The 15,150-nt window shown below is 39.1% G+C and overlaps 1 protein-coding gene across 1 annotated transcript; it reads right to left on the minus strand.

Annotated features, from left to right (window-relative positions):
• Nucleotides 1-2,707: 2,707 nt before the first annotated feature.
• On the minus strand, nt 2,708-14,169 carry tm6sf2b (transmembrane 6 superfamily member 2b). The gene is made up of 11 exons (XM_085152485.1): nt 14,073-14,169; nt 13,723-13,843; nt 12,268-12,371; nt 9,981-10,078; nt 9,396-9,499; nt 8,670-8,752; nt 8,120-8,244; nt 7,355-7,456; nt 5,442-5,534; nt 3,700-3,819; nt 2,708-3,053 (listed from the first exon to the last, which is right to left on the minus strand). The coding sequence occupies exons 2-11, from the start codon at nt 13,800-13,802 to the stop codon at nt 2,817-2,819; spliced, it is 1,146 nt and encodes a 381-aa protein (XP_085008611.1). The 5' UTR covers nt 13,803-13,843; nt 14,073-14,169; the 3' UTR covers nt 2,708-2,816.
• Between the last annotated feature and the right edge of the window lie 981 nt (nt 14,170-15,150).

The following is a 15,150-nucleotide window of genomic DNA, read 5'->3' on the forward strand; positions in this document are numbered from 1 at the left end:
ATTAAATGAGTTTGCCTCTCTCCCTATCTGCTGGCCTATTGCTTAGCAAAGTACGAGGGATAATTACTTGTGAGTGGGCTACAGTTATTGATGGGGTGGGGATGGAAAGAAAGGTTGCACTGCTGTTTCAAAAAGCTTTATCTAGCCACATAAATAACTCCTTCATCTCTGTCAAGAAACGCTGTTCATTGCGCTCATGTGACTGAACTGCATTCAAAGCATCGAGTTATTGAAAATATTTGGCAGATAGTTTTGTGAATTCCATTACATGCTGAAGTGATAATTATTCTTAAGCCTCTCATTCTGAGAACCCACAGTTATAACACTGGCAGGGACCTCAACAATGGTCTTTCTTCTAATTAAATGTCAGCAAACCTCCTCCAGCCAGCCCGGTGGTCACTGAAGTGTGTTTGTTTCCCCAAAACAAAAACAACACGAATCATAAGTCATTCATTTGATGTCTTTGTAAAAGACAATGATGAGAGTAGACTGTTTACTGAGCCGCCCACACACTTCCAACACACAGCAGCATCAATCAGCAGAAAGGAAACAAAGGGGATCAAGGAACATAAACAGATATGGAATGAAAAGCTGGCAATTTGGGCACCGAGGATCAGACAGAATGCAGAACAGTAGAGGCGTGTCTCGTGTTCCTGCTATTCTGAGAGAACGAATGTCTTTTTAAAATTAGTTGTGTATATTCACCAGAGTGACTGAGTGACAACAGCTGTCGGCACATCCTTGCCACTCAGTCCCAGAGTAATGATCTGCCCTGGCTCCAGTGACGCTGGGTGGGAAAAGGTGAGCATATGGAGTCTCAGTTATATAGCATACTGCAAGATGTCAGTTAGCTCAGTGTGACATCTCACTTTTGTGCGAAAATATAATAAAAAGTTTTTCCATACTTTGAAACATGTATAAAGTTGATCAGATCATCAGTCGATCTCATAAAAGAGCCAAACATGAGTTAAATTACTGGTGCAGTGTTCTTTTCACCATAATGGTTTTATTTAGATTCAGTCCACACAAATAGGTATCATTGCTCTCTGTATTTTAGCATCTGTGACAAAATAAAAATATCAAAAATTAGTTCTTAGCAGCCCCTGCATGTAAAGAGAAGTACCATATGGAATACTTGGAACTTGAAAAATACTATCAAATATTATTGTTATACAAGTTTTGAAACTTCTCTCTTCTCTGATATCTTAAGCAGATTTAAGGGTTTGTATTTGTGAGGGAATATGGTATGTTCAGGAAATGTAAGTCTTTTTTATTTACATGTTTTCTGTTTGTTAAGATTGGACTGTGTTATGACTCCAACGCCTCAGCTCTGCACCTCTCTGAAGAGTCGGCTGTTTTTCTTTGAGCGTTGTCCTGCTGCACGTCTGTATCTTTTACAGGTCATAGCGTGTCATTTTTTTAAATGGCAAAAATGCCCTCCAGAACGATGAGTAAAATCATCAGGTGCAGCAAATATTTAATTCTTCATCTCCCAATCGTAACTTTAAAACTACCCACACGGTGCTTGGAGTGAAACTGTGCTTGAAATTGCAACATATCGGCAAACCTTCGAAAGGTACTCTGCCAGTAAAGAAAGAGGTATGTCGGTTATTCTGTGCAGAGTAGACAGTGAATCTGTCAAATTAAATCTATGTAAACAGATGTAATATGATACTGAATCTCTGCATTGAGTCAGACTCTCACACCAACCAGCCCCTCCCTGAGCCTGCTTCTGCTGGAGGTTTCTACTGGTTAAAAGGGAGTTTTTCCTTCCCACTGTCGCCAAAGTCCTTGCTCATAGGAGGTCATATGATTGCTGGGTTTTTCTCTCTATTTGTTATTGTAGTATTGTCTACCTTACAATATAAAATGCCTTGAGGCGACTGTTGCTGTGATTTTGTCACTGTATAAATAAATTGAATTGAACTGAATTACAAATCAAATCAGTTTTCTACAAAAGCTAATTTTCAAAGAACCAGCCAAATATAAGTAAACAGAGGGCGCAGAAGTCCATAGAAGCTGGGCTGATGTAGTGCACTGATCTTGTGGACCCTGTACATTTTTAATGAACTGGCTTTTTTTTCCTTTTTTTTTTTTTTGAGAAAAACTCGAATGATTGTCATTGCCGATTATTTTCATCGTTTTGAGGCCATGGATATCTGTACCTAATTTTGTGTAATTCAGCAAACTGAATAAAGCTTTAGTTCAAGCTGTTGTAGTTAAGCTCAGCCCACAGGCTGATCTGTGACAGTTCAAATCAGCGGATGGCTCATTTGATACCTTTCTATGCACCAGCTGCCACATCACGTTCAGTAGCTGACAGAACATTGACGTTTTGCTCTACTCTCCACTTTATTTTACTCTATGCAATATTTGTCAACACAAGAAGAAGAAGAAGAAGTCTGCATTTCATCATGTAGGCACATTATCTTAATTAAATTCAACCTGTTACTTACTTAAATATATTACTATAAACTAAACGAGTTAACCCCTATTATGGCACTCCAAAAACGTGAGCTGATGAGTTGTCTCAGTATACATCCAAGTGGCTCCAAATACTCCTGCTTTTCCTATACAAGCTTTCTGCTGCCATGGTAATGTATAGATGATGGTATTGACATTGACCAATTTGTGGTTTTACTGTTTATGCATATAATATGAGGAAAAGATGCTGAAAGCAAAGAAATAACCAATAAATCCACAGACGTTCAGCAAAATAAGTTGTATTTTGGCATTTTGAAACATGGCCTTTCAAAGTTCTTCATGAATCATCAGATAAGTAATTACCTCCAAAGGTCAGAGAAGATTAAAAATGATCATTTCAGTTTATACTTGGTGTCTTTCTCTTCGCTGATTGGCAAACCTGTTTGCCCAGGGAAGGGAGCAATTTTTAGGAAGAAATAGGGGTTGGTGTAGACCCGCAGGGCCACAAGGACGGGAGTGGCTGCATAGACCAAGTTAGCTGCCAGCACCAACCAGAAAGCATCACTTGGAATGCGATACGGCGCTGTGGTGCGAGGGTGGAGGAATCCCCCGATGTGGGTCCACTGGCACTGAAAGGAGAAAGAGAAATAAGAGGTCAAACTGTTTGCATATAGGAGGACATTACTTTACATATCAGCTTTTACTCGTCTCTTACTCTCTCTGCACACTCATGACAGATAACTTGAGGCCTCAGTATTTCTTTCCAAAAATTCTAAACTATTTTTTCCACTGTTATTAGTCTATTAAAATACACAAGATAAAGCTACTAACAAAAAAGATAAACGACATCTGAAAATGCCATCTTTATGTCTAACTGGGAGTTGGCTTAGAAGACAGAGAGTGTGCAAAAAGGCTTTAATCTAGTAGTTTCTCTTCTCATGGCTCCAATCTTTCTGTCAGAGCAATATGGAGAGAAAGCACCACCAGCTTGTTTGTTACAGAGAATATGCTTCAAAGGATAAATGTAGACCAGGTCATTTTTAGAAATATGAAAGCTCACTAGATGGAGTTAATTGCCCTGACATGTGTTGGACCGCTTCCTATTTAACATAAACGGCAGATGGAAAACTGTAATAGGTCAGAGGCAGCAATTATCGCAGCAGCTTCCAATGCAGAAAACTGTCAGTGAATCTCGCGTCAGTATGCAAAGACCTGTATGACCTATGTATTCATAGCAATTTTCTTTATTTACTGTCTGTCCTCTGGTGGCGTTACCTGGATCATAGCTCCGGCAAGAAAGATGGTCCAGTCCGGCATCCATGTGCACCCAGGCTTGAGGAGACCATAAACAGAAGCACCCAGCAGGGGTAGTGCATAAAAGAACAGGTGCAGCATCTAGGGTAAAAAAAAAAAAAAAGCTTGCACCATTAGTCTAATAATATGATTTCATATCATATTTCACAATACTAAAAATGTATCTTTCTCACAGTAGGTAGTCTCTCTCTATAATATCTTGTATATTCCAGGATATATTGCACAGGATATGGTTGGATGTGCCCAACAGAGCTGAAAGATTATTCCATCACTGTCAGTCAGTGTTGTTGTTGAGCCCTGACCAACAGTCCAGCAGACAATTAATACAGTACATCCTCAGTCTCCACTGGCCCACATCGCACTTCAGCTACTCACAGTGAATACAGAAAGAGGGCTGCTTAAGCCTCAAAATGCAAACACAGAGCGCCCTTTAATGTGCTGCAGAAAAGTAGCACTAATCGAAATAAAACCTAAGAGAATTAGTATTGGCAGGTATCACAATTAAAATACTCCGCTTTGTCCCTTCCAGTTATATCCTGGGGGTTAATTTAACCTTTTATCCCACAGTTGAACTGCATACATTGGATGAATGTACAATTAATTCAATAATTAAAACGAAGAGACAAAAATAATCAAAAGAAAATACTGAAATCATTAAAATCGTTAACTTTAGCACTGCAGTGTTTTGCTGCGTCTCAGCTATGCATGCTCTCTAACGCAAATTTTCACCCTCAGCACAAATTACCATTTCCACACAAGGGTCGTTACAGAGAGAGTCTTGACCTTCAACTTAAAATATTTGGTGCATGAAAGCCTGTTTCCCACTTTATAAAAGCCTCAAATTACCAGTGAACGGTTTCCTTTCATTCTCGGTCTTAGGTCCAGATGAATTCTAATGAGTTGAGCTCGGGGCCTGAAAGCCAATCATATATGCCCTTCAGTCTTTTGTTAAAATGCCTTCTTAGTGCAGCCACAGTAATCTGTCGCATATCATTCATCATCATCAATGAATAAAGAGGTCAGTTAGTTCAGAAACTGAGCAGGATTGCCCAGTGAGCCAAACTTCATTTGATTTCTTTGCACATGCCCACAAAGCCTTGGCAGTCACACACAAACACAGATCTGCGAGCATTGCTAAACAAGACGCACTTCCACATGCTGCACACGCATCTTCCTCCCGCCCAGCGAGATGCTGATGGGAGGCTTTGGGCAGGGATTACCTTATCAAGTTCTCAGCATGCGGTTCATCTGTCTGATCATTGACTCTCAATTGTGCCTGGACTGCAGTCCAGACAAGGTCTTTGGATAACCTATTGACAAAGCCATGTATGCCAAACAAAGCACAACAAAACCCACGGCTACACAGGGTCAGAGGAAGAAAATAAAAAGACAGCAGACCAATGCCCGTCAAAGTAATAATATGTTATCCATCTTAACCAAATGAAAGACAGACACAAAGATCCGCTGGCCTCTCAACCCACGCTCGTTATTGCTGTAATGATGAAAAAGGGCCTTGTAATCAGCTGCGAGTTGAAAGAGTGGGGGGAGATAAGGGCAAGCTTCCAGCACGCTCATAGTGAGATCCATGAAAGCAGAGGTCCATTATGTGGCTTGTTATTTAAAATGGACTGGAGAAGAGCTTTCAGGTGTTCCAGCAACGGCAGGCAGAAAGGCTGAGTGTGGTGAGAAAATAAAACACCCACCATAACTCTAGGGTAGCCCACAGGATCCTTCAGGTAAGGTTCATACTGCTTCAGGTATATGGAACAGGCTTCAAGTGGAGAGTCCAGAGCCACCTACAGAGAGCAAACAACATGATAGAAAAACCTTACAGTGTAGTTCAGTTTAAGAGAACAGCGTAAACAGTGTTGGGGAGGTTACTTTTAAAATGTATTCCATTACAGAATACAGAATACATGCCCCAAAATGTATTCTGTAACGTATTCCGTTACGTTACTCAATGAGAGTAACGTATTCTGAATACTTTGGATTACTTAATATATTATCATGCTGTTTACAACTACATGAATGTACTATTGCTGTGATTTATTACTGTTACTGAAGGTCCGCGGCTCCGAACCGTAGTAAAGGGACCTCTGGCTAATACGTCGGGTTCCATGTCGGGCTCGTAGCCGAAAACTAGCTTTACTTTGTTGTGTGGGTCAACTTTGCTTGCGAGAGACGTTGAAAGGCTGCTCCAACGGAACTTATTGAAAACACAACACAGTCGAGTCTTAATAGCTTACACCTGGGCTCGTCGGGCACTCTTCTTGGCTGCAGTGGTTATTATTATATTTACATGCTTCCAGCTCCCGTTTTTGCTCGACAATAACTCGTGCTTTTCCTTTTTCTCCCTCCTCGTGCTCACAGACACATAACGTGTATGGCAGTCCATTCTCCCTGCAGCACGGACTACACTGCCCATGATGCTACATTCTTTAGAGCTATACCTGTAGCATTCTGCCTGTTAGCTTAGCACAACAACAACAACAACAAAAAGGCCTCTCTCACCCAGGAAACACGCAGAGAGAGAGCGTTACCCTGTAACCATGGCAACCGCAACGTTGCCACCTGGAACAACAGAACGTAGCTGTCAAACAAAACCAAAACAGGCCTGACCCGCGACAATATGAAACAGGGAAGTACCGCCGTGTAATCCATTTATTTCAACAAAGTAACTGTATTCTGAATACCACCTTTTTAAACGGTAACTGTAACGGAATACAGTTACTCATATTTTGTATTTTAAATACGTAACGGCGGTACATGTATTCCGTTACTCCCCAACACTGAGCGTAAAATACCAATGTGTAGATCTGAACGATTCTCTTCCCCTGTCAAAATAACAAAATGAACATCCAGAGAAGATTTGTTAATGTGACTAAACGGAATAACACACTGAGCATGGTTAAAGGAATTCTTTGACATTTTGGAAAACATGTTTATTCACTGTATACTGAGGGGTTCGTGAGTTTCTGCCTGCACTGTGTCACACCGTCTCTAAATCTCCCACTCCCTTGTCTACCCTCTTTTTAAGTCTGTCTGTCTTCCAGGAGTGAAGAAGCTGTCAGAGTTGTTTGACTGCACCTTGAGCAGGAGTGTCCAAAACAATCAATTTTGTTTAGAAAGTTTCCCAACTGAGTGAAGTGACCTGGAAGTATCGACATTGCAGTAATAACAAGAGCTGGTCGACTTCTATAAATATTAATATGCCTACTTTTTTAGAGCTTTTAGCATAAAATAAACTGGACTCTTGGTTATGTGAAGGAGGAAATGTGATCAGTGTCAATTAATGTGGATTTACATAGGTAGTTGCTGTATTGCCAGGCTTAAGGAGTATGATTACTGAGCTATTTTAAGTCAGTCACAGAAAAGACCAATAAAGAAACGAGATGCACTGAATCCAGGGGAAAAGATCATATGACTAGATGTGACCTGACAAGCACTTCATAACCTACATATTATATATGTCTTATAAAATACTATTATTTTAACTCCAGCTTTTCTAATAAGATGATGCTTCTTATCACCTGTTGTCTTTTTTCACTTTCTTTTAAAACTACAGTTGTAGTCCTTCATTAAAATCTCTTTAGAATTTTAGATGTGACATACTAACCAAGCCTCTCAGGACGGTGAAGGCCATGGCGGCTAACAGGAGAGCCAGCAGAATGATGTCCAAAGGACGCCAGATCAGCTTCAGGCTCTGAGCGTGCTGGGCCTGTGGAATGTTAAGAATTTGTCGATATGTGAAGAGGACTCAAAACAAATATATTCACTTCCTTCTCCTTCACTATGAAAAGTATTGATTGCAGGTGCTTTAAATTAAGTCAGCCTAACTTGAACTAAAATGAAGACCACAACAAGTTATAGCTCAAATACAACTTCCCCCTGGCTAAGATATAAATGTGCAATCAAACAATCATGGCTCAGGTGTCTAAATGTTGAGTTTCATCTATGTTTTTTGTATCAACTCTGACTGTGAGGATAGCATGGAAGCAGAAAGCTGAGTTAAAGGAATGGTGCCAGTGAGTTAAAATAGCTCGTTTCACAGAAGGAATGCACTGGGGATCAGAATAAGAAGCATTATTTTAACTGTGAGTTATGCTAGGTAATTCTAGTACAGTCCAACAATGATAACATGGAACTGGAAATCTGCAGAACTGAGGCCCTTTAAGACTCAACTGGAACAAAATACTAGATAATATGATAGAAATTATAGTTGTTTTTAAAACACTAACAGATTCAGCAAGCACACCACTCTAACTACACTAACAGTCGCACTGATTTTTCATTGTTTGGATCACATTCACCTGAGCAACAATGCACCTCTAAAGCCCTCCGCAATCGTATAAATGTCTAATTATTCATGTTCTGTACTTACATTGTATCCACCAATGAGCGGTCTATCTTTTGGCCGAGTGAATAGAACGATTGCTCCCAACACAGGCATCAAAAGAAAGAGAAAATTGAGCCAGAAGGCTGGATGGATCTCTGACCCATATTTACCTGCCACAAAGAGAAAGATAGACACTTATTGTCAGCATGCACTTAACCATACAAACACCGCCTGTAAACATCTTAATGTAAACGAGCAATTAAGCTTTCTATTAAAACCTCAATTGTGATACTCGAGGCAAAAGAGAGACGTGCAGCGTATCGATGCTAACATAACAGAGAGAACATCACGTTGCCTCCAGACAAGTCTGGGCTTCTGACGCTTATGTATGCAGTTTGAAATGCCAACAACAGATGCTTTAAGTCTGTTTGCTGCTTTGTTCTGTGAGGTTGTGACGGCAGGCGAGACACGGGGCATGTGTGTTTAGTTGGCAGGCTGAACTGTGACACTGATGGTACAAGGCAGGGCAGATGTTTGCCTGATTAAAGCTTGTCATCGTGGGACAGACAGAAAGCGGATTGAAGATGCGGCTCACCTGCCACTATCCCGACAATAAACACACTCATGTTGGCACACAAAGAGCCAGCCCAGAACAGGCCCAGAGTGCGGTAGGCTTTCCTGTGAGAGAAAAAGAAAAATACAGGAAAAAAGACCAAAGAGATCAAATGAGATGGAAAGTTATATGTTAAATTTCAAGGCTGGGTAAGTTTAAATAAATGATATTTGAGAACTTCTTATATCCATCCTACAGATAACACAATGCCTAGCTCACTTTCTAAAGTGACAAAAGGCTGACATTGTTTAAAAGAGGATTTAATATCCATGATAGCGCCATCCCCAAGGCAGTGCTCCCCCTGAACTCTTGAACTCACTGGCTGCACTTTATGACTAACTCACTCAAGAGGAGGCTTTCTTTTTTATTTATTTTTTTTAATCTTTTTTTCTCGAGCCGTTGTCTGGGATTTATGTGATAAATCCACCCATGAATTTCTAAAGTGAAACGCATCATTGGCTCAGTTACTATTTCTTTAGAAAAGCTCAAATACAGGAAAAAGATACGCCTGAAGCTTGACTTATGCTGTAAAAGAAAAGTTTATCTTTGCACTGAAATGCATTCCTACTGCTTTTAGACTGTATACACAGACAGTTTTCATACCATCCTGTGTGTGTTTTCGCATTTTGAAAGGGACCCTACCCTGTAGATCTCTCTCTATTGTCATTTAATGCAGACATTATGTGATGTGACTTTAGCATCACCCACCTGTCTGTTATTCTGCTGATCATCATCAGGTACATGATAAAGTGTGCTATTCCATCCCAGTAACACATCATGATGCCATACGACGTTCCCAGATAGGGCTCTCCCTGAAACACAGAATTTGTACATAAGTACATACCTCACAGCATGCATTGCAAATGTCATATGCATTATCATGTTTGCTTAGCATGGTTATTTGTAAATGGCCTGTATTTATATAGCGCTTTACTAGTCCCTAAGGACCCCAAAGCACTTTACATATCCAGTCATCCACACATTCACACACTGGTGATGGCAAGCTACATTGTAGCCACAGCCACCCTGGGGCGCACTGACAGAGGCGAGGCTGCCGGACACTGGCACCACCAGTAGGCAACGGGTGAAGTGTCTTGCCCAAGGACACAATGACCGAGACAAGCTGGGGCTCGAACCGGCAACCTTCCGATTACAAGGCGAACTCCCAACTCTTGAGTCACGATCGCCCCATTTGTGCTTTGATCAGTGTTTGTTGGGTGGTTTTTTTTTTTTAGAATTTCAGAATTTTAAATGTTAATAAATAAGAATAATAAGAATAAGAATAAAACCTACCGTCTTCTGGTAAAACTCCATAAAGCCAGAAATAATGCCATCATATTCCAGAGCACTTGTTAGGTCAATGATACACGTGAAGGAAAACTCAGCAAAAACTGTGGGGGAAAAAATGATTTAATGGATATTTAAAAGGCTAACCTGTGTGCTTCATACCAGAAGCCCTGTTATTTCAGCTCTGTGCCTGGGTATGTGTGTAAGTGTTACAATATCTTTAGAACCTTGAAAAACTTGGAAGGTTAAGCAGCTTTGCTCGCTTTGAAGGCACTATAATTTTAAAAGTTACTCTTTTTGCATATTCTGACACCTGAAAAAGTATATTAGAACATGACATCAAATCTTTCTAGATTTTCTGAGCCTTTTTCATTGTTTTTTTTTTATTTAAAAGGTTTTCCTTCAAATGGCAGGTGATTGATTAATGGAACAGCTTGGGGAGAAAATTAAGTCTTGACCAACGAGGCAGACTGTAGGCGTGCTTAAATCGAGTCCACGGTGAACAGACTTCTGTCCTTAGGTTAAAGACCCAGGAGAACTGAAATGTCACGTCTAGCAAACAATATTTAAGAATGAAGCCACACATACACATTATTGGCATGGAGGGCTTACTATTAATATAAACTGTAACAATAACGCTGTTGTTATGAACTATTATTAATACTACAGTTTACATTCTATCCAAGCTCTCTTTGAGAAATTACAAAGTCTGAAGTGTTGCTTTAGACCCATATTGCAGCACTAAAATAACAGAATGCAATGTGCCCTTCAGTATCATTTGCACACAGTATGTTTCATTATAAAACAATTGACCAGCAACTCCCTTTCCAGATGTCCAGATTTTATCTTAGGTGTGATCTAATTGGCTTGGAAATGATGTGATTGTGAATGCCACTGAGTAGCAGCATGACTTTTGGTAGACCATCTGGTAGAGTTATTGTGACAGAATAAATGATTGCTATTCTACAGCACAGCATAGCAATTATTATACAATACAACAGCCAACTTCTACACATTGCGAACTGCTGTTTGTACATACTGTACTGCTGATTAGATTGCTACTTCCATTTATGCATTGTGCACTGTTGCAAGTGCTTGTGGGTTTGAGTCTGCTGATCAACTAGAGCCTTTCTGTGTGGATTTTCCAAATTGTCTCTGTGTTTGTGTGGTTATTCTCCAGGTTCTCAAACATCTATGAACAGCCTCAAGTTTATTAGGTTTTTTGTTGGTTTTCTACTTTATTGTATTGTTTCATTGTAAGTTAGCTGACTATCTGGATCACAGTTACAAACTTCCATGTTGCCCAGTACTAATATGTGCAGGCTACAGCCCCCTGTACAGGATAAAGTGGGTATAATCGTTGATATATAGAAAAAAATACACGTCTGCAGTTTAAGTCAATTAAAAGAGAACACCTGTGAAAGCCATTGCAATGATCTACCACCTGGGCACTGCAGAAGCTGTGTTTCTATACAGAAACCACTGTTTCACATATTGTCTCCCTCGTGTAATCCTGAGGAGCTCCACTAGGTTTATCTCTGAGATCTAAGAGGTGATATAGCAGAGAGATTGTGGCCCTCTAGCAATGAGAAAAGCCTGCCACTTCTTTTCATTTAATGTTTTGGCTCTTATAGACAATACCAGCACTGCCTTGAGCACCTACTGCCAATAGTTTAAAATTTCCGCCCAAATAGCCTAGCCCCTAGCATCTGCTGCAGGGATCAATTTGAGGGGGGAACCCTGGGGTAGAGAGGAAGCTCAATTTGACCGGTCACACTAATTCACATTACAGCACAAAATATTTTAGAATTCTTTAAACTTGCAGGAAAAGTGCACAAGCTGCTATTGTTATATGACCATAGTGAATACAAAGGTCCTCAAATTGTTCAGACTGAGTCAGTAGGGCAATCCAGATTCTACTATACAGGAGCAACGACCGTGTCCTGTATTACGAAATAGCTGTGACCTTTTTTCTTAAGAAGCAATCAAAAACTTCAAAAGAATAGCTAAAAGGTTAAGTAAGTGCAAGAGCTGTGAGGGTTGTCAGTCTGCAGGGAGCGTTTGGGTCAGTCACGCTTTAGAAAAGCCTGGTAAACCTTTGCTCTGAGCCTAATCAGTCTAAGCTGCTTTTAACATATCAGGTGAAATCACACTGAATACAATTCATGTTTTCACGCTTCTGTAAATCCTTTTGTGGGAGTTGGAACAATGCATAGCAGTCATTAAAATTCCATAGTGTATTTGGAAATGCAACGCAAGTAAGTTGGGAAATGCACATATTTGCGTTGATTACCAAAGAATAAGAAGTCTTTAGGTGCGTTGCCACGAGTGATGAGGAAGTAGAACAGAAACACAATCACCAGCACAGCAACACCAATCTCCAGAATCACATAAGGCCTGTGGAAACAGAGAAATGTCACTGTTACATAAGAAAATATCCATATTTTTAACACAATCTCACTGCTGATACTTTTAGATAGCAAGCTATCTTTGATATATATCTATATCTATATATCTATATCTATATATCTATCTATCTATCTATATATATATATATATATATATATATATATATATATATATATATATATATATATACGTACGTACTTTCCCACAGTCAGTATACATCTGCCATTTCTCTTGGTGTAGTAGCTAAAAGCACATCTTTACAAACTTTAATCAATCATAGGCAGAGGTGTGGGATGCAGCAAGCTAAGGCCATGTTAGTTCAGCATTGCCCTCCATGTTTACTGGTCAAAGGTACCTCGCCTTACACTGGAAAAGATTAATGTGCTCAAGGTATCTCCTAGTAAACAACATTGCATCCTCACAAAACTCACAGTGTGTGCTCACAGAAGGAAAACAAATGCTATGAGACCAAAGGCAAGCTCCCTAGCTACCCCTGCAATTCAACAGTACAGGAAGATTTATGCACACAATACCGTTTGTTTGTGGAGTGGAAGAGCACAAGGCGTATTGTATGTCAAGAGTAATTTATCAAACTCGTCTGCGCAGTCCATATTGACTGTCAGTGTCCACATGGGCAAATAAATAAATAAATAAATGTCTGTGTGGAGACATATTCACATAGGAAGAATAAAAAATTCTGCTGAAATGCTTTGTGGGTGAGGGAAGACTAAAACATGCATTTTATCACCATCTTTGTTTATTCAGTCTAAAGCATTATAATGTTTATCCATCAGCTGCTGACAATCTTATAAAGACAGTATCCTAATAAACAGGCACAACAGATACGCCTTGAATGAGAACGTGATTCCTTAGAGCTTAGAAAAGCAATTACCCCCATCATCATATCAGTCATATCATTATGCCCACAAACTCTGCCTTCTATTTGCTCCCTTTTAGTTTCTCCTTTCCCTTCAAGAAATGTTAGCTTGAAAGAGTTTGCACAACTAGCATATACACTCTTTAAACTGATGTCATAGAATGTACGGGGTTGAATATGGTCAAGGATTCCTCAGCTTGTTATACATACTGTATAAAACAGTCACCAGTACTAATGTAGTTTGAGTTTTAAGCTTACAGAGTCCTCTAGTGGTAAAAAAGTATACCAGCTGTCACCCAGTGATACTGGAAGGATTTCTAACATTACTGTATATTAACAAATATTCTCATAGTTTAAAAATCCATGTGTTGTGAGTGAATAATATATAACGTGTTACACTGATTTCATGGGAAAGACTGTATGTATTAAGGTGATAAGAAATCAGTAAATTTAATGACTTACTCTTGAAGCTCAGAGATGGTGTTCATGGCATAGAGGATGCCAAGGGCGGAAAATGAGAATAGAAAGACAAAAATCTCCATCTCTTCGATAGCTGTTCAGCGCCCTCGCTGCAGGATTCACACTAAGGATGAAAATATAATGCAATTATAAGTGAATAGCATTCTCATCCAGCAATAAAAACAAATCAAATAGTCGACTGAGCCAATATTAATAACATCAGTGCATTATTAACTTGAAAACTGAAATTAAATGGTATTAAGCGAAGTTAGATGAATGAGTTCCACAAAGTATCGTTTAAAATGAAACCTTAATAGTGAAATAAATGGAAAAGAAGGAGAGCAGGGTCTTACCGTCTGGCTACCGTTTAGTGAATTAATCAAATTACTGCTGGCCCGAGGCAGACATGGCATTTACTGGGGAAAGAATGAGTGGTAACAAAGAAGCTTTTGGGGGGAAAGTTGGGCAATTTGGTTTTGTCAGAGATTTACATAAGTCGTATTAGAGAATAGGCCTACATTCCATATTAGGCCATGCAACGTTTTCAGCTTACGTATACTGATTATGTGATGCTTAGTTATATGAAATATGCCTTCTCTATACTCAGACATACAATACAACAGTGTTGAATTGATACGATATAAAGCGCCTTGAGGCGACAGTTGTTGTGATTTGGTAGATAGATAGATAGATAGATAGATAGATAGATAGATAGATAGATAGATAGATAGATAGATAGATAGATAGATAGATAGATAGATAGATAGATAGATAGACTTTATTAATCCCTCGGGTGGGTTCCTCTGGGAAATTTGGTTTCCAAAAAAGCACAGCACCGACAGAAGTTACAGAGTTAGAATATTATATATATATACATATATACACATATATAAATACAAAGACATATATAGATAAAATATACAAAGGGGATAAATATCATAAATAGGAATAAAAATAAAAATAAAAATACAAGTGAATTGCACATTTCAAGTATGTTTTTTTGTTGTTGTTTTTTTGTTTTGTTTTTTTTAGATCTATATATGTGCTATATAAATAAAATTGAATTGAATTGAATTGAATTGAATTGAATATGAACAAAAGCTAAATCACAATTTGATTTCAATTAATGAACCCTCTACACTCTAAAGTTATGAAAATGTCCGCACATCAAATAGCATTTGAGAACTTGTGCAAACTTCCCACAAGAAAATAGACCCTAATTGGGAGGTTTGTATCTTCTGCGCATTTGATTCTAACATTGTTCTAACGTCATATCAGATAGGGAGTGACATTCACGTTTCTGCTGAAACAGGACTGCATACACCGAGCTCTATTTAAGTAAGTCATCTGCTTTCAACGAGTTGTATATTTTCAAAAAAGAAAGAAAGAAAGAAAGAAAGAAAGAAAGAAAGAAAGAAAGAAAGAAAGAAA

The sequence above is a fragment of the Neolamprologus multifasciatus genome, chromosome 23, assembly GCF_963576455.1.
Source record: "Neolamprologus multifasciatus chromosome 23, fNeoMul1.2, whole genome shotgun sequence".
Classification (NCBI taxonomy): domain Eukaryota; kingdom Metazoa; phylum Chordata; class Actinopteri; order Cichliformes; family Cichlidae; genus Neolamprologus; species Neolamprologus multifasciatus.